Raw genomic sequence first — 25,731 nt, forward strand, 5'->3', positions numbered from 1 at the left:
ATATAACAGAAATGTCACAAGAAGACTTTCTAGATTTCAAAAGCCGTGTTGGCAAGAAAAATTGGAAAACTGACAATGGAAAAGAAATGATCAAAATCAGTCAAATAAAGGAAATCAGTTCTTCGTATAACACACCAAATGTTTTTTTTTAGTATGATTTAAGTTCCGATTATAACAGGTGTGATCTAACAAAAGCAAAAAGGAGACGCCTGTCTCGTATTGACAAATTTCCATCTAACCTATACCCAAATCTTTTGCCAATAGATAAGAAGAAGTTACCTGGGTTATTATGGGTTTGTACTGGAAAAATTTCTACTAGGTACCATGGTTTATACAGAACTCTACATTCTGATATATAAAAAAATACGAAATCACTGCAAGCAGTGGTGACGAAGACCTGCAATAATGTTTATTTATAATATTTTGTACTTCTTCTATGTAGACTTTAATCATAAAAACAGTTTTACAGAACAATGGTATGTATTATTTATATTCCCGATTTTTTTCCAGCGAATATTGTACTAACTCATTCAAAAACCAGATAAAGAAACAAAATTGACATATTTAAAAGCACATTATGGAACAATACGGTAAACACACTGGATAACTATAAAAACAATTAAGTAAATAAGAACCCCCGATTTTTTGCATTAATCAAAACTTTATCTTGCTTGATTCGAAAACTTGAAAAATGAGTTAGTACAGTCTTCGCTGGATGAGTCGAATTGGCCTCTGCACACTATGCTCTAGTGTAAAGTGTGTTGCATAAGCATCGCACTTTCTTGATCGCTTCCGGTAAAGACAGCATGGTTAATAAAGATGTGCAATATGGTTTTAATTAATAAGCATTATATATTTATATCATTCATTAATTGATTATTGACTATCATAACAGAACCAAAGTACAGAACAACACATTCATATAGTAATCCATCCCAGTCAACTGATTAGGATTTGATTTGGAGCGTAAGACATGGTACATACCAAATAGAATCCGTACCGGGAGATAAATGGGCAAAAATGAGTTCAATCTCAAAGAAGGGCAAACAGTACAACACATTACTTCTGAATGCCCTCTCTGACGGTGGAGTGATTTCCTTGAAGCAGCATCTGAAGCAGTCTCGACATCATCATTTAATAAATATTTTATATTTTTATGTAAATTGTGTCATTTACAGTATTTTCCTTAATTTGTATGATAAGCTAAACAAGTTCTTGCTAAACTTTAAAAATGAGTAAGGAAAAAAGTGGGTGGTCCACAAAGACAATTGTTAGAGGATTATTAAATCATCCATCTTATTCGCCAGTATCTTTTATCTGTTTCCCAAGGTAAAATATTCATTAAAAACAAGCTTTAAGTCCATCAAAGCTGTGAAAAGGAAATCGGCATATGTTCTGATAGGGCTGACTTAAAAAAACTTTAATCACAGTTTCATTCACAACAGATGATTCATAAAGAACATTGTAGGGACGCAGGGAAAGTGTATATTGAAGGGGCCAATAAGTAAGTAAGTATGGAACCGAATATTTTACAGTGTGAATCTATATTTAATACTCTCATTGTAAAATTTTTTCATGAATATAATTTGAGTTTGCGTATTTTATAAAATGATGGACTTTCCTGACAAACAGTCTACTAAATTATATGTTTTATTATAATGTACCAAACTATTAAAACATACGAAAGAAAATACCAGGTACCACTAGACTGAGTAGCTTATTCTATGTGAAAAACACAGATTTGTTACTTCATTGACCAAAATGAAAAAAAAAAAATAGTGAAAATGACAGTCTTCCTCCAATATGGCAATATTAAAACAACTATTTAAAACAATTTAGTACTAGGATTAATACAGATATATCGCGAAAACGGTGGTCACGCAGAAGATGGTGTCCTGAAAAAAAAAACAATGATTATTACCATGAAAATCATTTAATAATAAATAAAGAAAGATATTTTAATCAATCAATATAGTGAAATATGTATAAAACTGGTATGGTCCAGAAACAATTTCCCTGGCATCACCTAGGTTAGATTTTTTGCATTCATCATTAATACAACTATATTTATACAACATAAGTTTGTGGTTGGTGATGTTTACATACCTCCACAATCACTTACTAGAACACTGACTCTGGAGAAAAAACATGCTCACTATATTTATGTTAATAATCATTCTGATGCTGACTATATTAGATTTTCCCTCCTAAGAGCTGAATGTAAACAACTGTGTGAAATTTGCTTCAGCAACTATAACAAAGGTATAGATACTGGAATAAGAAGGATCCAAAATCATTTTGGAAGTACATTAATGATAAGCGATCTAGTCATCTCCTACCAAACTCCTTATTTTATCAAGTCCAATCAGCAACAAATGGTCAAGACATAGCTAATTTCTTAATGAACTCCTTCCAAACTGTGTATTCACCAAATGACAGCAACCTTTACGCACCTATACATCTATTAAATAGCAACTTTAGTACAAAAATATTTGTCCATCTAAGATTATCATGACTGATATTTTTAATGGCATAAGTGAGCTGCCCAATAAGCTTACTACTGGTCCAGATGGAGTGCATAATTTTTTATTAAAAAAGTGTGTCTGTACTCTGGTAATGTCGTTTGTTATATTGTTTAATAGATCTCTAGAAACCTCTGTGTTTCCTTCTTCATGGACACAAAGTTATGTTGTTCCTATATTTAAAAATGGTCAGAAAGACAACATTGAAAATTATTATAGCATTTATATACAACCTACAATCACCAAAGCTCTTCAACTGTCTTATAGCAAAGCAACTTTCTTGGTTCTGTAAAGGCTTAATATTTCAATCATAACATGGTTTTCATAACAAAAGATCCACTGCAGCAAACTTGATTTGCTATTCTTCTGATATAGTATCTCAAATGGAAATCTGTAAACAGGTAGATGTAATATACACAGATTTTTGCAAAGCATTTGATCGTGTATATCACCAAATACTTTTGGGAAAATTAGTTAATGTAGGCTTTCATGTCAGGTTTGTTGAATGGATTAAAAACTCTACATCTGGTAGAACTCAAAGAGTCAAGATAGGTTCTCAATCTGTCTGACAGTATCTCAGTAACATCTGGGTTTCCTTAAGGTAGCCACACTTCTCCGCTTCCTTTTAATATCTTCATTAACGATATCATTTCCTGTTTCCTAAATAGCAAATGTCCAATGTTGGCTGATGTCTTGAAATTTTGGAAGGTTATACAACTTTAACTCAGTTAACAATATCTCTTACTTTGTGATATCTATATTGGTATTGTTGAATTTTGTTCTTGTTACATTTTTAGTATGTAAGATTTTTAGTCTAATTTTTTAAACTTTTTGATATTGATTTTATACTATAAGTAATTTCAAGTTTTGAATCCTAACTGTGATATTGTATATTGTAATTAATTCTGTTATTGAGGTTATCCCCTGTATTAAATAAATAAATAAATAAAAATAAAGATACATGTAATACTTACATTTATAAATATATCACTTGTGTAACCATCCACATCTGAATCCCAAACACATCTAACAGCAGATTTAACACCAGCTCCTTTCATTTCTCCAATGATAACTTGAACAATGTGTTTATATCGTTTCATCTGTAAATCTTAAATAATATTATTAGTTGTGGATGACTAACTTTAGCTAACATAGACAATGTTTACAATTTAGTTCTGAGTAAAACAATTCTGAATGTGAAGCACCAATTTTAACAAAATTCAACATAGAACAACTATATTATGAAGACCTAACAAAAAAATTTATATCAGTCCAGACTAGAACAAAAAATAGAGTGAGGGACACATAGTAGGAAGATATAGATGATAGCTTGTATCCTTCATAAATTATAAATGAGCTAAATCATAGTATAAAAATATAAGTACCTCTAACTTTTTCATTGACTTCATTGGAAATCAGCATGGACCAATTTTTAGCTCGATCTGGATCATAGGCCATTCCTGTTAGCATAGCTGCTACAACATTTCTTATGATCTCCTTTACTGGTAGCTCTTTAAACCTAACAAAATGGAGTAAACAAGAGAATTATACAGAAACTAAAACTTCCCAAGAACTACTAAACAAAAAACTGAAAGAAATCTGTAAATTATATTACATTAAGTGAAAACTACGTGATTATCTTGGGTCTAAAAAACGCACATATGCAAATCTACTAAGTAAATATATTAATGTGTGTTGATATATAGTATTTACTTTGGTATTTAGCCAAATGATAAGAAGAATGACCACTTACTTGTTCTGAAGTGTTGGTTTGATTTGGTAAGAACTTATACCAGTCGATAGAGAACCAACTGGTTCATCTTCAAACACGTCTTCCGATGATTTTTGTAATGAACGACGAGCAGGGCTTGTAGATTCTTCATTTTCTTCCTCATCCATACTAGGTATTACACTATTTTGTAAATATTAAATGTATATATTTATTTTATTATGTCGATTAAATGCCTGTTTCTATGGTAAATATCTACATTTATAGTAAAATCGATATTATGTTAAGTACATAAATTCAATCCGGCGTTTGTAAGATTGATTTCATTTAATTTTGTTTATATTTAACATTGACATTAAACAAGCACATAACCTGATTCTTCTCGCACGTGGGACGTGCGCGTTCAATCTACCGTGTTTGCTAAAAACTCAGTTATAAATTGATAAATAGTTGGGTATGCAATCAATTTTATATCATTATAAACAAAAATAAAACAACTTTTAAGCTTTTATTTGGGATACCTTACGAAAACATATGTACTACATTAGTTACAGATTTATATTTGTTGGGAAATATCTTCATGAGGATACCTGTGAAAAAAACGTAGTATTTTATTTTAAAATTCAAGGAAACACTAAAAATTTCCTTTACTAGAATATAGCTTTACTACTTACCCTTGGCACTTTTTTTGTACTGGCAAATTTCATAAAATAAATGCATATTGTCGTTGAGGATTCCGTCAAAATATAATTTCTTCAATTTAGGACATTTCAGTATCATCGAAAAAATTACGTGATCTAGATTTTCTCTGTTATTTTTGAGATCTAAGTTTATCCTTTCTGGGAGTAAAAAAACGAATTAGTCAATAAATCGCAAAAAAACAACAAAATCAAAGCTCTGAGCTATAAATAATATTAAATATAGCACAAGTGCAAGAAAAAAAAATTGCTAAGACGAAGAAATACTGCGCCTACCTAGAATAGAAAACTTTATAATACCCCAAAAACTCAAGATTTATACAGAATAAAGTTGAAGAACCAAAAAAGCTCAGAAGAACGCAAAATGAAAAATTGTGAAGATAGTTTATAAAAAAAAATAAATTAGAAAAGCAATGAGAGAAAACAAAGAAAAAATAAATACGTATTTCTTGACTTACTGGCCCCTCTGGAGACTAATAAACGTATTACCTTTTTTCTTATTCGTTTGGGAATACACTTTATAAACAGCAGCATATAAAACACCGAAAAGCGATTCAATTTCTAAATCAGTTGCCATGATCGAAAAACATAAATTTAAAACAAAGATACTAATGTACAAAATCGTTGATAGCTCTTCTGAAATGGGTATCCTCTATATTAAAATTAAACCATATTCCAAAAGAGAACAATTTCTAACAATTTGATATACTTCTAACAATCCTAACAACTGCTGTGATGTGGGCATGTGATGAGGATGGAGCAGGAAAGCTAGCCAAACATAGCACCCCTAGGATTAAAATACAGATATAGAGAGAATGGATAGACCTTGCCGGTCTCAGCTTGCGTAAAGGAGAGACTCTGAACTAAGTAGGGGTCCTCCAGTATCCTGGAGACAGACTAGGCGAGGAGTCCTGAACCCCGATATTGTACGTCCCAATGGCTGATAGGTCAGCAGCTGTGTCGTTATTGGCTAGTGGCTGAGGAATACAATTCCTGACAGATCGGCAGGCGGCAATCAAGCTGATTTAACCGGCTGTGATACTGTGAACACTCACCAACTCGTCTGGCAGGCGTGGTGTTTTAATGACAATATACCCCTTAAAACGGCGATGTCAGATTTTAAAACAAATACAGACTTACCCAGGAGTAGGAGACGTCCAAAATCTCACACTGATTTATCAGTCTGTCCCAAAGAATCTGGGGGGGGGGGAGACAAAAAACTGACTATACGCAAACCCAGAAACCTCATAACTCTTTACGTTAATACATACAATGTTAGAAAACACTGAAATCAGTTCATATATTCTATCATATTGGCCCTAAAACTACATTAGTTGGAGGCATCGGTTTCTTTGTCCATAAAAACCACGCGAACAAGATAATAAACATCCAAAGTATATCATCTAGAGTGGCATATCTTATTCTGAAGTTGAACAGTAGAATCAACTCAAAATTACCCAAGTATAAGCTCCAACAACAGACCATACGGACGAAGAAAGCGAAGACAGAAGAAGACGAAGACAGAGCTAGAAATATCCTTGGGAAAACTCGGTTCCCCAGGAAGAAATGACCAACGAGAAACGCTACTAGGATTTCTACTCCAGAATAATTTATTCAACGTGAACTACTTCTTTCACAAAAAGATTCACAGAAGATGGACCTGGGAAAGTCCAAACGGTAGAACAAGGAACGACATCGACTACAACATAATAAGTGACGAAAAACAAATAATTAAAGATGTAATCCAAATCAACATAAAAAGAGAAAGGAACATAATTATTAAAAATAAATCTCATGGTATCCGGACCATTAGATATCAACCAATATCAGGCACATATCAATAATAAGCTACTACTGCGTGAAAACTCAGAGAACGATGTTAACGACTTGAATGATTGCATCATAAACGTCTTACAAGAAAGTCAGCTAGTCAAAAGTCCTAAAAGAAAATCAGATAATCAAATAAGTCCATATACTGAAACGCCGCTGAATCAAAGAAGACAAATGAGAAGCGATAAGAATGCAGATAGCCACACTCTAAGAGAAATGAATAAAACTGTTTCGAAGGCAATCAGGAGAGATTTAAGGAACTTTAAAACCGATAATATTAAACACACTATAGAGGAAAATAACAACCAAAAAGTTCTACGTAGAATGCTAACGAATAGGAAATGCGAAATTCATAAATTAAGAAACAAGCAAAATGAAATAATATCATGTAGAGACGAATTAATACAGGTCGCCGAAGAGTTTTACGAGGAATTATATGGAAGTAGACGAGAAGATTAAACAGGAATACAAACAGCTATTTCAAAGAAGATCATAAATCAAGGTTCCGAACTAATGCCAGAGATAAAGGTAGATGAGATTTGACAAGCATTAAGAAAAATGAAAAATAACAAAGCCCAAGGAGAGGATGGAATTGTAATAGAAGCTATCATAAATGGAGGAGATATGCTATTAAATAAATTAAGTAAAGGGAAACGATGGGGTTATTTTCACCGTACCCGTAGCGCACGGTGTATTCGTTTATTGTACCTCTTGTGGGGATGAAAATTATACACAACACTTTTATTACCGGTTTATTTGCTTCCACAATCTTTTATGGTAACAATTTACAACCTCAACACTTACAACACTAAACTAAAACTAACTTATATTCTCTTGTTGTGTGGCACGGGTGACAGAGAGAGAGACGAGGCGAGAGAACAACTTCTTTAGCGACTTGTGGACTTGAAATACTTAATGAGACTGGCTTTATATGCTACTAGAGGTGTGCGGGCTGAAGAGGTATCAAATACGCTGACTATCGTCTGGTCTTTTTTCACTAATACATATTTGATATTCACACTACAGAGGCGGCGTTAGGTTAAATTGAAGTAGTGAAAAATTAGTTGGTTTTCCAACATTAAGGAAACTGTTTAATCTATGTTTGCAGATAAGAGAGGTGCACAAAGAATGGAACAATGTTATAACCATGGAGATAGAAGATACCTAGAAAATTATAGACCTATTAGCCTGTTGAACCACATAGACAATCTCTTCACTAGGTTAGTTATATCAAGACTGGAGAAAAAATTAGATTTTTACCAACCTAGAGAGCAGGCAGGATTCCGTTCAAATTATGGTACCGATGATCACCTCCATACAGTAAAGACACTCATTGAACAATCTATAGAATACAACAAACCTCTTGTTTTCACTTTCATAGATGTTCATAAAGCGTTCGACACGATTGAAATTAACAGCCTTATAGAAGCAATGAATGACAGCAGGATTGACCATAGGTATAGTGAACTTATTTACAATATTTAGAAAAATGCCACTATGACTGTTAAGATACACGATAAAACCCGACCAATAAAAATAAAACGTGGGATAAAGCAAGGAGATAGACTGTCACCGAAATTATTCATAATGGCATTAAAGTATGCCTTTAAGATGGTCAATTTGGACCACAGAGGAGTAACAATAGACGGCGAAAAGCATAACCGTCTCCGTTTCGCAGATGACTGTGCATGTTTGAAGCTGGGCCTCAGAATGAACTTAACCAAAACTAAGTTTATGACAAATATGGTCCCTAATAACCATTTAATTATTAAAGACAGAGTGATAGAGCTGGTGGAGAAATATACGTATTTGGGACATGAAATAAGAATCAGCAGAGATAACTAAACATGCAAAATCCAAAGACGAATTACTTTAGCGAGAGCAGCCTTTGGAAAACTGCGAAACACACTTAGAGAAAACATACCAATTAGCCTCAAAAGAAAAGTATTCGACCAATGCGTCTTATCGGTCATGACCTATGGGACGGAAACTATGACTCTAACTAAGACTTCTTCTTCTTCTTCTCGTGCCACTCCTAGCGGAGATTGGAAATCATCATGGCCACTGCGACTTTGTTAGCAGCGCGCCTAAAAAGTTCAATCGAACTACACCCGAACCATTCACGTAGATTACGAAGCCACGATATTTTTCTTCTTCCCACACTTATTTTGCCCTTAATTTTGCCCTGCATGATATTTCTTAAAAGTTCGTACTTTTCACCTCTTACAATGTGTCCCAAGTATTCTATCTTTCTAGTTTTTATCTCATTTAGAATTTCGCATCTTTTGTCTAAAGTTTGGAGTACTTGCGTGTTAGTGACGCGGTCCATCCATGATATTCTGAGAATGCGCCTATAGCACAACATCTCGAAAGCTTCGATGTTTTTGTGGTCAACTGTTTTAGTGTCCAAGCCTCTACTCCATACAACAGGGTAGAAAAGACATAACACCGCAGCATTCGTATTCGTAACTTTATATTGATATCACGATTGCAAAAGAGTTTGCGCATTCTATTAAAGACTGATCTAGCGATTTCTATTCTACATCTAATCTCTTTTGTTTGATCAGTATCGTCTGTGATCCAAGCACCTAGATATTTATAACAGGACACACGCTCAATCGTTGTATTGTCTATTACAAGATTAGCTCTGATGTTCTTTGATTTCGTGATTACCATAAATTTAGTTTTTTTTCAAATTAATTTTCAAGCCGTAACTGTTACAGTATATATTGAGATTTTGAACGAGATGTTGTAGTTCTACTAGCGTTCCCGTTAGGAGAACCGTATTGTCAGCATATCTTATATTGTTGATCGTCTCTCCATTTATTATCAGACCAAGATCTTCTTCCTCGAGTGCTTGTTCACAGATAGCTTCACTATACAGATTAAATAAAAGTGGCGACAAGATGCATCCCTGCCGGACTCCTCGACGGATTTGAATTTCTTCTGTTAGCCTACCCTCAACCTTCACATTTGCTGTTTGATTCCAATATAGGTTGCATATAATTCGAATATCTCGGCTGTCTATATTTTTCTTTATTAGAATTTGTCTTAGTGGTTCATGTTGTACTTTGTCAAAGGCCTTTTCGAAATCAATAAAGCAGGTGTAAATTTCTTGGTTCATGTCTAAGCATCTCTGTGAGAGAACATTCATTGCAAACAGAGCCTCCCTTGTACCTAGCCCTTTTCTGAATCCCATCTGAGTGTTACTGATGTCTACGTCTAATTTCCTATAGATCCTATTATGGATTATTTTCAAGAACAGTTTTAGAGCATGACTCATCAAAGCTATCGTACGATATTCGCTGCATTCCTTTGTATTTGCCTTTTTTGGCAGTAGTATAAAGGTCGAACGGAGCCATTCCCTAGGTATTATTCCAGTTCTATATATTGTGTTAAATAGATCTAGGAGTATTTTAATAGATTCACCATCCATAAGTTTGAGCAGTTCTACGGGAATTTCATCAGGACTGGGGCCTTACCACTTTTCGCTTGTTTGATTGCATAATCTATTTCTTCTCTGATTATATCAGGCCCTGTATCATCTGTATATTAGTTTGAGATTTCTTGTCTATCTTTGTCATTAAAAAGTTGTGATATGTATTCTGTCCATCGATTCATTTTTTGTTGTAAATCTGTTATGAGTATACCATCTGTATCTTTGATCTGTCCTGTCTGTGTTGTTCTTCTCCTTCCTGTCATTTCTTTAATCTTTTTGTGTACATTAAAAAAGTCATATTTTCGCTCCAGTTGTTCCAACTCCTGGCATTGCTCACTTAGCCATCTTTCTCTAGCTTCTCTTATTTTCTTTTTTATCAGTTTATCTGTTTCTTTGTATCTTATCGGATTATTTGTTTTGTGTACCCTTCTTTCACACATCAACTGTAGTATTTCCTCATTCATCCATTCTTTATGTTTCCTTTCTTTCGGTGTTAAATTTTCTCTCCCTGCCAGCATTACGGCTTGTTTAATATTCTCCCATTTTTGGTCTATGTTATCAGTATTTCTATTCAGTTTCTCTATATTTTGTAAATTTTCTTTGATGTTCACTATTGTTTTCTCTTTTATATGTTGTTCACTCAGTCTTCTCACGTCAATTTCTTTCTGTATGTGTTTTTGAATGATCTTTAGTTTTATTCTTAATGTGACTACTACAGGATTGTGATCCGAGCCTATATCTGCTCCTGGGTAGGTTTTAGCTGAGAGTATAGAGTTGCGGAATCTTTGTCTAACAAGGACAAAGTCAATTTGATTTCTGACTACTCTACCTTTGGTGTCACTCGGAGATTTCCATGTGTACAGTCGTCTGTTAGGTAACTTGAAAAGAGTGTTAGCAACTACTAACTCCTCCGCTTGACAAAATTGTACCATACGGTCTCCTCGTTCGTTTCGTTCTCCTAATCCATAGTCACCCACATAACCGTCCACACATCCATGTCCAATTTTGGCATTAAAATCGCCCATTCCTACTGTAGTGTGATGTTTCTTCATTGATTTTAGAATTTGTTCCAGATCGTAGTAGAAACTTTCAATTTCATCATCATCTTTATCAGCCGTAGGAGCATATACTTGTATAATATTTATAATTTGTTTATTTGACTGAAGTTGTAGTGCCATTATTCTATCAGAGAAGGGAGTAAAGCTTGTTACACAGTTACTGATTTTCTTTGATACCAAGACAGCGACACCGTAACGATGAGTTGAACTGATGGTGCCTGAATAATAAAGTGTTCCACTATTATTCGTGCATTTTCCTGATCTTGGCCACTGTACATCACTTATACCTAGGACATCAATTTTAAGGTTTTCCATTTCAAGGGCTACATTAGTTAATTTACCTGCTGCAAAGAGGCTTCTTACATTCCACGTCGCTATTCTTAACATCTTAAGGTGATTGACATTACTTACACAGGGATTTCGCTGGTTCACGACCTGAGAGGCCCTATGGTCTGTCTGTGGTTTTCCTCTCCTGCCGGATCTTGGGTTCCGAGGTCCATGATCAGTAACATGAGTGATTGATGTGACATTTGCCATCATGATTATACTAGGGAATCTTAAAGATCATTAATACAGTGGTTTCCCGTTGCTTTCTGTATCCTTACGCCGTTGACCATTCCTTGATTCATCCGCCTTCGAGACAGATTTCTCTGTCTCAGGACAAAAGAGTGCCCTACCACTTACCCACTCATCCGCCCGAAGCCGTTGGTAGGTAAGTGGGGGATTGCTTATACCGGCAATCGTTCGGTGGAATTGTCGCCATATCTGGCTACCCTCACTTAGTTTAGCCTGCAGACCAATGCAGTTGCCTTAACTAAGACTACGGCTTCGAAATTAAGAGTGGCACAGAGACGAATGGAACGGTCTATGCTGGGAGTCACGTTGCGGGACCGAATAAGAAACGAAGATCTGCGAAGAAGGATGAATATTGCTGATGTTGTGGAACGTATAGCGGAACTGAACTGGAACTGGGCAGGCCATGGAGCGAGAATGTACGACTTACGATGGACTTGTAGGCCAAGAGCAGACAAACGTAATACAGGGGGCTGACGACATCAGGCGTATCACCAAAAATTGGCAACAAAGGGCACAAATCGTAAAGAATGGGGGAGCTTAACGGAGGCTTAGGACGTGATAAATGAAGGCTGGATGATGATGATGATCATAGATAGAATATAAAATAAAGCAACAATGCAAATAAGTAGCAACAATACCAGACACCAAAAGAGATGTCACTTTCAAAGGCATTAGGACCAAGATTATGTTAAAAATCGAAAATTAAAAAACATTGTGAGAATTTTTGATGAAAAAAAGCATATCCCTGAACATTTGTAATGAGAATTTAAAAAACACCGTAATAAAAAAATACATACCTAGTGTATCGTGATAATTGCGTATCAATCTGAGAAGAGTGGCTTCAAAGTTTCTGCTGACTTTTTGGTTAAATTTGTTATTGCTTATCAGAGTGAAATAATTCAAGGGTATTGCCTTCATTAGGAATATGAATTTTATTTGCTCGTAATGGCATATGTTTTCTGTAAGGTGATTAAAACAATTTTAGAAATTTTATAAGAAACATGCATTTGTCCTGTAGAGACGGACTAAACTTTGCGGTTTGCTAGCTATGATTAAATTTTTTAATAAATATATTAAAAATATGTAGCAATTCACAAATATACTTAGATTTCCTTTTGTTGCACATTATTTTTCTTTATTTAAAACTGTAGTATTTCAGTTTTTCTGCATTTTCATTCATTCATTCAAAAGTACTAATAGGCCAGTCAAAATACAATTGTAATACATGTAAAAAGTAAAGCAATTCGCTTCAAAACGAATCCTTGAAAAAATTGATGTTTTAAGTTTAAAACAACGGGGTCATTGTTTAACACTTTAACTGCCAGGTAAATTCAGAGTAAATTTTGTACCGGGTTTTCTGGGCCAAAATATTGCTTTCTTCTTAATTACTCTTAAAAATTGCTGTGTCCTCATATGGTGCACGCGGCCTGCGATTGTGTAATTGTTACTAATGTCTAGTTGCAGGCTATGTGTACCACAAATGGACACTGAAGGTCAAACTGTCATCGAATGCCATAGTCTGTGGACTAGTACGCATTTCGATGCGCATCGCCCCGCCTCGAATTATCCCATTGGCTCTTGACCTGGAAATCCCTATTTATCGCTCGAACAGCGCATATAAATATTGGCGATTTTCAGGTCAGCCAAGTCAGTCCCTCACGGGCTCTCCGAGAGCTTAGTGCTCTCGGGGCTCTGCTTCCTGCATTTATTTTCCATACTCTGTGGCTGAGAATTGTTTCAACTTAACTTGGTGTTTTTATTTCGACGAAGAAATTGTCATGTAAGAAATATCTTGCATTTTTCAAGGCAAGACACCGAAGATAAATATTTTCCAAGTCCATAACCCGAAAATGGACTTAAGTAGAGGAGCTCTCGACTGCGATATTCGAAGCCCTCTACAGAGCACCCGGGGATATCAGAAGGTGGTTAGACCCTTATTTGTTCCCCCGAGGTGACAAAACAGTCTGTTATCTTTCCAGTAAGAGAGTGACACGTGTAAGGTGTTTCAGTCTGTTATTTACTTCCGATGGGAGCGTATTGTCGACTTCACGATTGAAAAAAGTTAATACGGCGTACAATAACAACCAACTCCCTTATTTAGGGTTGGAATTAGAAGCAGAAAAGGCTGCCGGTGAGTTAGAGGACTTTGGAATTCGGAATTTGATCCTACATATAATATAGATGCAGCGTTGACAAGTAAATCCGACAATGAACCTGTAGCGAAAAAAAAAGAAAATTTTGAGAAAAGGATTGTTCACTAAAATCTTTAAATTTTAGTTTGTAAAATCTGATTTTTTTTACTATTAGATTGGCTTCACACAAACGAATTTACGTTTGTTTTACGTATTATAAATATATCATTAAAGTTGACACAAAACCTTGATTTGCGCATGGATAGAAAATGGACTAATATATCGATATTTTTTTGTAGGAGACGTAAAACCCAATACTTCTGCATGACCATCCCGTGTTCAGTCATCTCGAGTAATGGAGGAAGAATCAGACAGTTCTTTGACTCAAAGTGATGGTTTTTTGGCAGATACTGTTAGGACAGAAGAAAATTCTTTACAAGATTGAAATTGAAGTTTCCGGAAATTTTCTAATTTCCGATTGTCGTTTGAACTTTGGCATTCCTGAACATTTGAAAAACGAAATGGCTGGTAAGAATTAACTGTTTGTCTCTGAAGATGTCGAATCTCTGAAGAAATCGGTTCGAATTGCTCTTGCGCATTTTTCATCTAGCAAACTATGACGAGTGTTCTGAAAATGACAGACCTCAAAAAATTCAATGTCTGGTCAATGAAATGAATTATTTTGTGCTAATATTTCATTCAATGTGCATTTAAATGCTAATTTTCATCGATGTATGATTCCAGGCTCGACCGTTTGCATTGATGAAACTATGATCCTATTTAGAGGCAAATTATCTTTTCGACTGTACGGGAAAGGAAAACGTCATAAGTTTGGAATAAAGCTGTTTAAAATATGTTTGTTAGAAGGCTATACCCATACAATTAAAATATATTGCGGTAAAAAAAAATTAAAGGACAACCGGCTGCTGAAAGGGTAGTTATGGAAATGATTAAACCTTTATAGGATCAGGGTAGGACTCTTATTACGGGCAACTGGTATACATCGGTTAACCTTGCTGAAAATTTAAAAACTAAATCCACTCATCTTATTGGAACGTTGAGAAACAACCGAAAAAATCTTCCCAAAGAAGTTGTAGAAGCCAAATTCAAGAAACGGGAGATCATTGCCAAACAAAACAAAAATGATATTGTAGTTATGAAATGGCATGACAAGAGAGACGTACTTTTTCTGTATACAAAATATAGAGACGATATGATAGAAGTAACGCATAGGGAAGGTACTAAAAAAAACCTGCAGCCATTGTCAAATACAATAACGCAAAAGCGTTCGTGGACATGTGAGATCAAAAGACAGCTTACTCAAACTGCTTACGAAAGTTTGTCAAATGGTACAGAAAAGTGGCATTTGAGATGATTACTGGTACTTCACTGGTGAATGCTCTAATTATTTTCAATAACATCAACCAAAGCAAAAATTCAAAGAAAATGTGTGCATGCAACTTCTTCAATGTAGTAATCTACCCCTTCCTGTACAAGTTCAAACCAAACATAAACTTACTCAAAATGCTTTGAATAAGAGAGGCAGATGCACGATTTGTTACAAAAAAAAACTCTGAACTACATGGTCTAATTTATGCTGTAAATAACACAAAACGAGTAACATCAGTATGCAACGGATGTAAAGACATCCCTTTTACGTGTTTAGAATGTTTCTTTGCCAACCATGTTTTCACAAAAAAATAACTAAAACATGTACAACAAAACTGACTCTCAGCACTTAATTTTCTAGTTAATTATATAATATGCATAATATGAATCATAAAAATAAAAAAAGTTAATGTATATTTAACTTCCATTTTATTATCCCTTATATCTTTAAAAAATAAAAAAGTCTCAGGATATTTCTAAATATTATAGTTTCACGCCAGACTCAATGATATTCCTATTTAAATACACAGTAAATGTGTACCAGCCATTGACACATGACTGAAACGCTGATAAAACCTGTGTTCTGTGTACACATGGCAGAGAACTAAAATTGCATGTGTCCATATATGGTACACATGGCAGTTAAAGTGTTAAACATTGATTTTATAGCAAAAATCATCAAAATCACTATTAGTAATTTTTAATTTAATAATTCTTTATTAATTTAGAATTTTTTATTTCTGTTTTTTCAAAGGTTATGAAAAAACGATTCGTTTGAAACCTTCTAAATTAAATTGGGTTGATAATTTATTTAAACAATTGCGAAAACTGCAAAAACTTGTAGGAGCAATAAACATAAAAAGAAACTTTAGGAGAAAAAATTCCTTAGTAAAAGAGGCCAAAAGAAATCGCTGGAAATAACTTTCAAGTTTCTGGGTTAACCGCCAGGGGGCGTAACCTGTGAAGAAAACTTTGAAAACCAGTTTTTTGGGAAATATGCCCAATTATCCCAGGTGTTAAATAAGTAAACTAGAAAGAGACCTAAATTCTGCACAAAGTTGTTCAAGTACTTTTTTTTTATTTTTTCAAATAAAGGGTGGGGGAGAGTGGGAAAGTATTTGTGGATAAATACCTATAACTTTGGTTTGGATCAACCGATTTTAACGAAATTAGTGTCATTAGAAAGAGTGTAGATAAATTAATTTACATCTACTATAAAATACATAATTGCATTTAGTTTTAATTATCATAGGTAGAGGGTACTTTCGAATAGAAAAAATTAAAATTTGTTTTTTTTTTCAAGATGTTTAATGAAAACACCTATTTATTGTAAATTATAATGGAACTGCATTAAATTCGTAACAAAATGGCGCAAACCGCATGTTAATAGCTTTTGTCGAACTCGAGATATGAATAAAAACGCATAAACATAAGTAAGTATAGTATTGACTCACCCTGTATTATAAATTAAATTAAAAATTAAGTCAGTAGGTACAGTAAAACCTCGATATAACGGACTACTTGGGGGGACGGGGTGTCCGTTAAAGCCGAAAGTCCGTTATATAAAAATATGTTTAAAATATTTTTTTTTTTTGAAAATATGTATGTACACATATATTCTGTAAAATATCCTGACAGTAGACATTATGACAAAGAAGTATTTGAAAGAAAGGCAAGAAGATTAGGAGAAACTGGTAGTTTTCATCGTCCTTGTTTTAAGCGACGTAGTATAGGTATGACCTAAGATAATTCAATCAATCTTCTTGCTTTAATTCAACAGAATCCACATATCAGTAGTCGGCAAATCTCTATAGAATTAAACATACCTAAAACTACTGTTCTAAGGATTTTAAAACATCACAGGTTGGTTTTTCATATTATAAAGTGAACGTTTAGGTCAGATTCAACTGTTATTTTAATATTCCGATAAAAACGGCAACACGGCGCTTTTATCCTTTTTATCTGTTTCTTAAAAATACTTATGCACGATTTATGTTCTGAAACAATTGTGGATTTTTCAAGATTTTTTGAGTTTTAGTAAATATAGTGGTTAATTTTTCACCAATATTTGTTGTTCTGTTTTTTAGACTGCATCCTTATCATGTAGTTCTCCACCAAGCTTTACATGAGAGAGATTTTGATGCAAGGCTGGATTACTGCAATTGGATGTTAGGTCTGCTAGAAGAACAATCGCATATCATGTCAAAGATTTTGTGGACAGACGAGGCTACGTTTAATAGTGCGGGTGGTGTTAATCTGCATAATATGCATTATTGGGCTGAAGAAAATCTTAATCTTTGGTGTGGTATAGTTGATGGAAAGATCGTAGGTCCATATTTCTTTGATAGAACTTTAAATGGCGAAACATATTTGGATTTTCTGGAAAATCAGTTGCCTGTTTTATTGGAAGATATTTCCTAACAAACAAGAAGAGATATGATATTACAACATGACGGGTGTCCCGCGCACTTTTCCAGACGAGTTCGAGATTATTTGTATGCAAGTTATCCAAATAAATGGATTGGAAGGAGAATACATTTTCATGGCCAGCTAGATCTCCAGACTTAACATGTCTGTACTTTTATCTGTGGGGAAGATTGAAGGACTTAGTATACCAAACTCGACCAACCACGTGAGACGACATGAAACAGCGCATTATAAACGCAATAAATAGTATATCAACAGCTGAGATTGAAGCAGCTGTTATGTCTACGCGCGAAAGATTACATATATTTGTGGACAACGATGGAAAACAATTTGAACATTTAATTGGACATTAAGTTTTAATGATCGAGATATTTGTATGATCTTTCACATATTTAATTTTAAGTTATAATAAAGGGTGAGTCAATACTATACTTACTTATGTTTATGCGGTTTTATTTATATCTCGAATTCGACAAAAACCTATCAACATGTGGTTTACGCCATTTTGTTACGAATTTAATCTAGTTCCATTATAATTTACAATAAATAGGCGTTTCCATTAAATATTTTAAAGAAAAACAAATTTTAATTGTTTAGTAGTAAAGTACCCTCTATCCATGACAATTAAAACTAAATGCAGTTGTTTTATAGTAGATGTAAATTAAATCATCCACACTCTTTCTAATGACACTAATTTCGTTAAAATCGGTTGATCCAAACCAAAGTTATAGGTATTTATCCACAAATACTTTCTCACTCTCCCCCTCCCTTTATTTGAAAAAATAAAAAAAAGTACTTTAACAACTTTGTGCGGAATTTAGGCCTCTTTCTGGTTTACTTATATAACACTTGGTATAATTGGGCATATTTCACAAAAAACTGGTTTTCAAATTTTTCTTCACAGGTTACGCCCCCTAGCGGTTAACCCAGAGACTTGAAAGTTATTTCCAGCGATTTCTCTTGGCCACTTTTACTAAGGAATTTTTTCTCCTAAAGTTATAACATGAATAGTCTCTGATATATAGCCGAGAGATCGGCTTATTGGACAACCCGGTATATTTTATTATGTTTTATTTTGTGATATTGACGATTTATGTAATTTTAGTAAATTTTAATTGTAATTTTTTTGACTTTTTGTAAGCTTTGTCCATAGAATTGTACAATCTTCAATGACAATAAAGCATATTTCTATTCTATTCTACTCTATCCATTTAATGCTTATTAGGCTTATTCAACTATAGCAGTGTATTTACCAAATATCTTAAAACGCTCACTTACTTATTTTGATTGAGACTTTAATGTCGGGACAAGCTTTCCTCAATCTCTTCCACTGTTTCTCAGGTATTATTATACTATGCAGATCAATTTCATCTACGTAGATCTCCAAAAACTTCAGCTTGGTACTGCAATTTTCCGCAATGACATCCATCACTCTAGGCCTCGACAAAATGAAATAATCCAACTTTAGTTCACTCAGGTTTAAAAATTCCTCCAGAAAAACGACGAATTCTAGCGTGGCAAAAGCTGTATTGAAATTATAATAGTTGTTGTGGATCTCTAAAGAGGTGACCGAGAATTTGGAACCGAGACACGATTCCAAAACTCGCATGCATTCAGTTCTTGGTAGGTTGATGTTATGAAATATCAGTTTTTTCAAATTCGACTGTGTTCTACAAATTCCAAAAATATAAAGTGTTAAAAGCCATATAATAATATGTAGAGACTAAAATAGGGATAACACATAGCTAATGTGACAGTTATATTGAAGCCATGTTTGACGACAAAAGGGAAGATCCATATTATATAAACAGGAATGATGAGAGGACAAGTATTTTAATATCACACATACAGTTTGCAAAAGCTCAAGAACAACAATACGTCATGTCCGGATGATATCAGTGCAGAGATAATTAAACCAGATGAGAGTTAACACATGGAACATTAGCTCAAGACAAGAGACGCTCTACAGAAAATAAAAAAGAAAGAGAAGGACAATCAAAATTAGGTGAATATATACTAATCTACAGTGGAGTAGCAAAAGAAAACAAGACCAAACAAGGTGCAGCCTTACTAATACACAAAAGACACCAAAACCAGATCAAAAAGGGTCGATACATATCAGAAAGCAGTATCATATAAGTATACTACCAGAAAATAACAAGCTTCAGCCAACAAGGTTAACATTTTATGACGAATTACAATAAGAATTGGACCAAGTCAGAGGGAAGATGATAATACTGCGAGATTTTCATGCTCCAATAGGCAACCAAGTAGTACCCGGAAGTAAGCACAAAATAACGAGAATGTCAAAAACGAAAATGGAGAACTGATGATAAACTTCTACACGAATAACGAACTTAGAATAAACAACACATTTTTTGACCACAAAGACCAACACAACGATCATCATCATCGTCATCATCAATTAGCCTATATTTGTCCACTGCTGAACGTAGGCCTCCCGTAAAATTTTCCACCTATTCTATCTTGCATCCAGTTGGTGGTGATGCGCTTGATATCATCCGTCCATCTAGTCGGTGGTCGTCCTCTGCTTCGATATGCCTCTTGCCTTGGTCGCCATTCCAGAATCTTTCTGGTCCATCTATCATCTGATAATCAGGCAACATGTCCGGCCCAAGCCCATTTAGCCATGGCTATTTTTTCAATTGCATCTGTGACTCCTGTTCTTCTTCTTATATGTAGGTTTGGTACCTGATCTCTGATGGTAATACCTAATATTGATCTTTCCATAGCGCTTTGTGTAACTCTTATTTTTCCTATTGTTCTTTTTGTCAGAGTCAGTGTTTCTGCACCATATGTAAGAACCGGTAAAACGCACTGGTTAAAAGCCTTTCTTTTTAAACAAACTGGGATAATAGACTTGAAAATGTTATTCAATCTACTAAAGGCAGCCCATGTGACAACACAACTATACTTAAAACTAACAGATTCACAAAACATAATCGACTTAAGATGCCTCAATTCAGCAGATGTAGATAGCGACCATAGCCTAGTATTATGTAAAATAAGAATAATAATGAAATACTTCACACCCAAGACAGCCGTACCAAAACAAACAAAAATCAGAGTCGAAGGACTAAATACGGAATCCACGGAATACTTATACAGAAAAAGAATATCAGAGAAGATTGGTGGGAATGAAATATTAGAAAACGATAACATCGACGAAAGTTGGGAAAAACTCAAAAATGACAAAATTAATGCAGCAAGAGAAGCATTTGGAGAGAGGAAAGTAACGAACACTAACATATCAAAAAAGAAAACCCCATGGTTTAGAGAGGTAGTGAACACACAATGTGAAGAAAAGAAGAAAGATTTTTTACAATACAGATTACAACAACCACAGCAGACATACAACCACTATAAACGAATCAGAAATTAAACGAATACTTAAGCTAGAAAAATAAATAGGGAGCACTGGGAGAGCTTCCCAAAAAAGATGGAACACGATTTCGACAGAACACAAAAAGAAATATGAGGAATGATCAGAGGACAAAGAAAAGATGAACAAACTAATAAAACTTAGACACGTTCAAACGAAGAAATAAACATTGAGGAGAGAGATGCAAAGGAATATCAGTATGAAGGATATCAAAATAATTCAAAATCTATAATGGCAACAAAAGCGAAAATCAAATTAAAAGACGATGTATCTAACGAAATCGGTTGAAATATTGGGCAAAACCAAGTCAGAAAAAAGAAATGATTGATTTGATCATGAGTGCGAAAGGGCCACAAATAGAAAGAACGCAATATACTAAAAAATCATCGATGCAGGTTATACACGGAGAAAAAAAGAGTATAGACGTCTTAGAAGAGAGGAAAAACGTATCCATCGATGTAAGAAGAGGGAATACGGACAGAGCACTCTCAATGAGGTACAAAGTTTATTCGAAAAAAAATGAAACGAGGAAATACTACAAATCCTTAAATAATAAACGTCGAGAATTTAAACCACGATTAAAAATTTGTAAAGACATTAACGATGAAATTATAACATTTCAACGAACATCTAAACATAAACGTTATTGAAGAAGGTTAAAACATAGACAATCAACAAAATCTACAACATCAACTACACAGTGAATACCCAACAAGCGAAGAAGTGTTAAAAGCCATCCTAAAACTCGAAAGACAATAAAGCCCCAGGAATCGATGAAATCTGTTCGGAAATAAACAAAAAAGGTGGTGATCATCTTTTTACAGCAACAATCTATAAACTAATAGTACTTATATGGCAGAATGAATTAGTACCAGAAGAGTAGCTAAAGGGAATAATATGTCCTAAAAAGGGTGATCAACTGAGTGTAAGAACTATAGAGGCATTACTTTGTTAGTATCTGCGTTTAAAATCTTAGGCAATGTATTGTTTGAAAGACAAACATTTTACAAAGAATATTGTTGGTCAATATCAATGCGGATTTACTGCTGGAAAGTGAACTACACATCAAATTCAAGCACATAGGCAGATTCTAGAAAAGTCACTAGAATATAACATATATGCACACCATCTCTTCATTGACTTCAAAGCAGCCCATGCCAGTTTGAAAAGTATTGTATTATATGATGCAATGATAGATTTTGGCAACTTACCTAAGTTAGTTAAGTTGACCCAACTAACAATGTAAAACATAAACTCATGCGATAGAATTGAAGGAGAAAACTCTACGTTCTTTGACATTAATAATGGTCTAAGACAGGGGGACACGCTGGCCTGTCTTCTCTTTAATATTGCCTTGCAAAAAGGCAAACAGATAATTAAATATTAGAATGAATGTAACTATTTCTAATAGATCGATGCAAATTCTCGTATTAGCTGACGATATATAGTGGGTAGAAGTATGAGAGACACGGTGCAGTGTTTTACAAGGCTCACGAACGCGAAAAGTGAATTAGGACTTGTGGTAAACGAGGAAAAAACCAAATATTATGTTGGTTTCTAAAAACCCACGGAATATCCAACAGAGAATTCAAATTAACAACCATAACTTTGAGCAAGTCAAAGAATTCACATATCTTGGACCGCTAGTAAACGCAACAAACACGACAATCGACGAAATAAAAAGACGCATAGCAATAGCAAACAGAGCTGTTCACGGTCTCCAGAAACATTTAAAAAAAAATGTAAAACATGCAGTAAAGCTCAATATATACAAGACCTTAATAGGACCGGTTTTGATATATGGAGCTGAAATGTGGACTTTATATCGAAATGATAAAAGACTTCTTGGTATGTTTGAGAGAAAAATTCTTTGTGAAATTCTCAGATATTGTGAAATTCGTTAAAGTGCAGAGACCTAGATAAGCTGGACACATTGCTAGGATGTCAGATCACGAATACACGAAGAGATTAACATTTTCAAAACCAGAGGGCACAAGAAGTAGAGAATGACCACGACGGAGATGGATTGATGATGTGGAAGAAGACCTACAGATTCTAAGGGTCAGAAGATGGAGGAAAGTTTGCCAGGAATTGACAGAAGTGGCGACTTTTTTGTGAGCAGGCCAAGATCCACAACGGATTGTCGAGCCACTTATGATGATGTATCTAATGAAACTGATATCAAGATAGGAGGCCGACAGGGTTGCATTTTGTCCCCTTTATTGAATAATGTAATTGGGATAATAAACATCTTTGATTATATCGAAGATACCGTGTGGGTGTCAGATCAGATGTGGCTCTTCAGAATCTTGTGGAAAAAGTAAACAAGTTCTGAGAGGATGGCAAATGCAGATAAATACAAGCAAAAACAAGAGTATGGTGATAAAAGTCACAAAATGTACCTACTCCAATCTATATACCTGAACAACAACTAAAACAAGTTAATAAATATAAGTATATGGGAGTACGAAGAAATAAACAGCTGGATCCAGATCAGGAAATTAGATGTCGCATTAAAACGACTAGAAGATCGTTCATAAAAATGAAGAATACGTATTGCAATATTTCCGTCCCTTCACTGCTGATCTAATTTATTGTACGGCACAGAAGCGTGGACAGTCAAAATAGAGTTAATCTAAATAAACTTACTTTAAAAATCTGCTGACATGAAAAATGATTTTTTTGAATGCATATATATCATGCCACTCAAAGAACCTGAAGCAACTAAGCTGGATATTGTTCTCGTATAAGACGCAAATAAAATGGATAACTCGTTTCGTGAGGTCGTGCACCTTGAGCGGCAGCCATCGATTTTGAACCAAAGGTCTGTTCCAACCTATTTCTAGGGTCCTAATACATTTACAGTATTCTCTGACGAAAAGTGTGGTGCTAGGTTCCAAGAAGTCACGATCGACGTGAAGTACGATTCTTTTCCACAAATATCTCCTGCTCAGAGCATTGTGCCATTTCTGGCAAACGACTGAACAGGCGAGCCGGTCTGGTCTGGATAGGTATCGGAAAATTTCAGACACTATTTCTACGGGAATAGCAACTTGCCAGCAACTATCCATAATCTAATGCAGCTACCATTGTAATATATCCCAATTTCTTTAGCTAAAATTTACCAAAGAAAAAATATTTCCAAAACTTCAATGTACGTCAAGTGTATTATTTTTATTAAATGACAAACATATCATTGGTAAACATATCCATGGTGAAAAATGTACAAAGAACAATCGTCATTTTCATGACAAGATATTTTTGTAGCTTCGGTTTTTAAATAAATTATATTTTGAACATACTGAACAGGACATTTCAAAATAGTATAAACGGTTTAAAGCGTGTGATTATAAAATGATTTAAAGATTTAAAAACTCTAGAGAAATGCAGGCAAAAACACGGCTTACGAAATAAATTTAAAAGGTAAATAAACAAAGATAGCTTATAGAAAGTTAATAGTTGAAGGGATATGTGAAAATAGGGTGATAAAGATCACAAACTAATCAAAATCACACCGACAGAGGGAGCAACCAGCTCTGCTTAAAAAAACTAGCGTCAAATATTATTATGGAAGTAATAGTAGTGCATATGATACTGTCAATACGTATTTGCTATATAAATATCTAATAAAGTATGGCATTCCAACAACCTATGCAAACTTATATTTATATCAAAGATAAATTAAACAATATATATGGCCCAATCCAAGCATCAACTGGATTGCCGCAAGGGTCACCTCTCAGTCCAATATTGTTTAATTTATACACAAGGTCCTTACATGATTTAATCAAACCTAAAATGGAGTGCTTCCAATATGCAGATGATTTTGTAATTCTGGTACAAGGGTTATATAAATATATATATATATATATATATATATATATATATATATATATATATATATATATAGATATATATATATATATATATATAGATATATATATATATATATATATATATATATATATAGATATATATATATATATATATATATATATATATATATATATATATAGATATATATATATACATATATATATATACACATATATATATATATATATATATATATATATATATATAATGTTCGGAAAGCTAAGATTAATACTACTCACCAGTCTTCCGGGTTGAACCGCGTTGATATCCATTGGGCCGAGCTTTCGACATCCTCTCTGATGTCTTCTTCAGGGCTTAAGAAGACATCAGAGAGGATGTCGAACACCGTTTTATTACGCCAGAGAAATCGAAAAACTACGTAAACCACGTAATAGCAACAGAAAAAAAAATGTGGGAAGTTGCCAATTTGTTGGATGATATCGGACCAATTATTATAAATATAAATAACGGAGATAGTGATGACAGTGACGATAATAATGATGATGGTGATAGTGAAGCAGAAACTAAATGTGACAGTGATTGACAGAAAAAGGAACTAAATATAATAGTGTACAATTACGATTACTTACACACAAAATTCAATACAATGACTTCTTTTATTTTCAACTTATTTATTACATTTATTAGTTTT

General features: G+C 34.1%; 2 protein-coding genes across 2 annotated transcripts; both read right to left on the reverse strand.

Annotated features, from left to right (window-relative positions):
* Positions 1 to 4,629, reverse strand: LOC140451383 (dynein light chain Tctex-type protein 2B-like). Its single transcript, XM_072545163.1, has 4 exons — positions 4,276 to 4,629; positions 3,908 to 4,041; positions 3,497 to 3,630; positions 1 to 1,895 (listed from the first exon to the last, which is right to left on the reverse strand). The coding sequence occupies exons 1-4, from the start codon at positions 4,419 to 4,421 to the stop codon at positions 1,848 to 1,850; spliced, it is 462 nt and encodes a 153-aa protein (XP_072401264.1). The 5' UTR covers positions 4,422 to 4,629; the 3' UTR covers positions 1 to 1,847.
* A 95-nt stretch (positions 4,630 to 4,724) lies between these two features.
* LOC140451382 (F-box only protein 39-like) lies at positions 4,725 to 24,400 on the reverse strand. Its single transcript, XM_072545162.1, has 5 exons — positions 23,853 to 24,400; positions 19,079 to 19,470; positions 12,650 to 12,811; positions 4,926 to 5,090; positions 4,725 to 4,841 (listed from the first exon to the last, which is right to left on the reverse strand). Exons 1-5 carry the CDS (start codon positions 24,272 to 24,274, stop codon positions 4,774 to 4,776), a joined length of 1,209 nt encoding a protein of 402 aa, XP_072401263.1. The 5' UTR covers positions 24,275 to 24,400; the 3' UTR covers positions 4,725 to 4,773.
* Positions 24,401 to 25,731: the final 1,331 nt, after the last annotated feature.

This window comes from Diabrotica undecimpunctata, chromosome 9 (genome assembly GCF_040954645.1).
Source record: "Diabrotica undecimpunctata isolate CICGRU chromosome 9, icDiaUnde3, whole genome shotgun sequence".
Taxonomy (NCBI): Eukaryota; Metazoa; Arthropoda; class Insecta; order Coleoptera; family Chrysomelidae; genus Diabrotica; species Diabrotica undecimpunctata.

Bases quoted from the DNA above. Each gene is read 5' to 3' on its own strand.
- LOC140451383 (XM_072545163.1), bottom strand. From the start codon at position 4,421: ATGGATGAGGAAGAAAATGAAGAATCTACAAGCCCTGCTCGTCGTTCA. The intron at 4,042-4,275 runs GTAAGTGGTCAT...CCATTTTGTTAG, and splicing joins AAACCAACACTTCAGAACAA to GTTTAAAGAGCTACCAGTAA. The intron at 1,896-3,496 runs GTAAGTATTACA...TTTTTTTTTCAG, and splicing joins CAAGTGATATATTTATAAAT to GACACCATCTTCTGCGTGAC.
- LOC140451382 (XM_072545162.1), bottom strand. From the start codon at position 24,274: ATGGATAGTTGCTGGCAAGTTGCTATTCCCGTAGAAATAGTGTCTGAA. The intron at 12,812-19,078 runs GTAAGTGAGCGT...ATCACCTTACAG, and splicing joins TAAAGTCTCAATCAAAATAA to AAAACATATGCCATTACGAG. The intron at 4,842-4,925 runs GTAAGTAGTAAA...TTTTTTTCACAG, and splicing joins GTACAAAAAAAGTGCCAAGG to GTATCCTCATGAAGATATTT.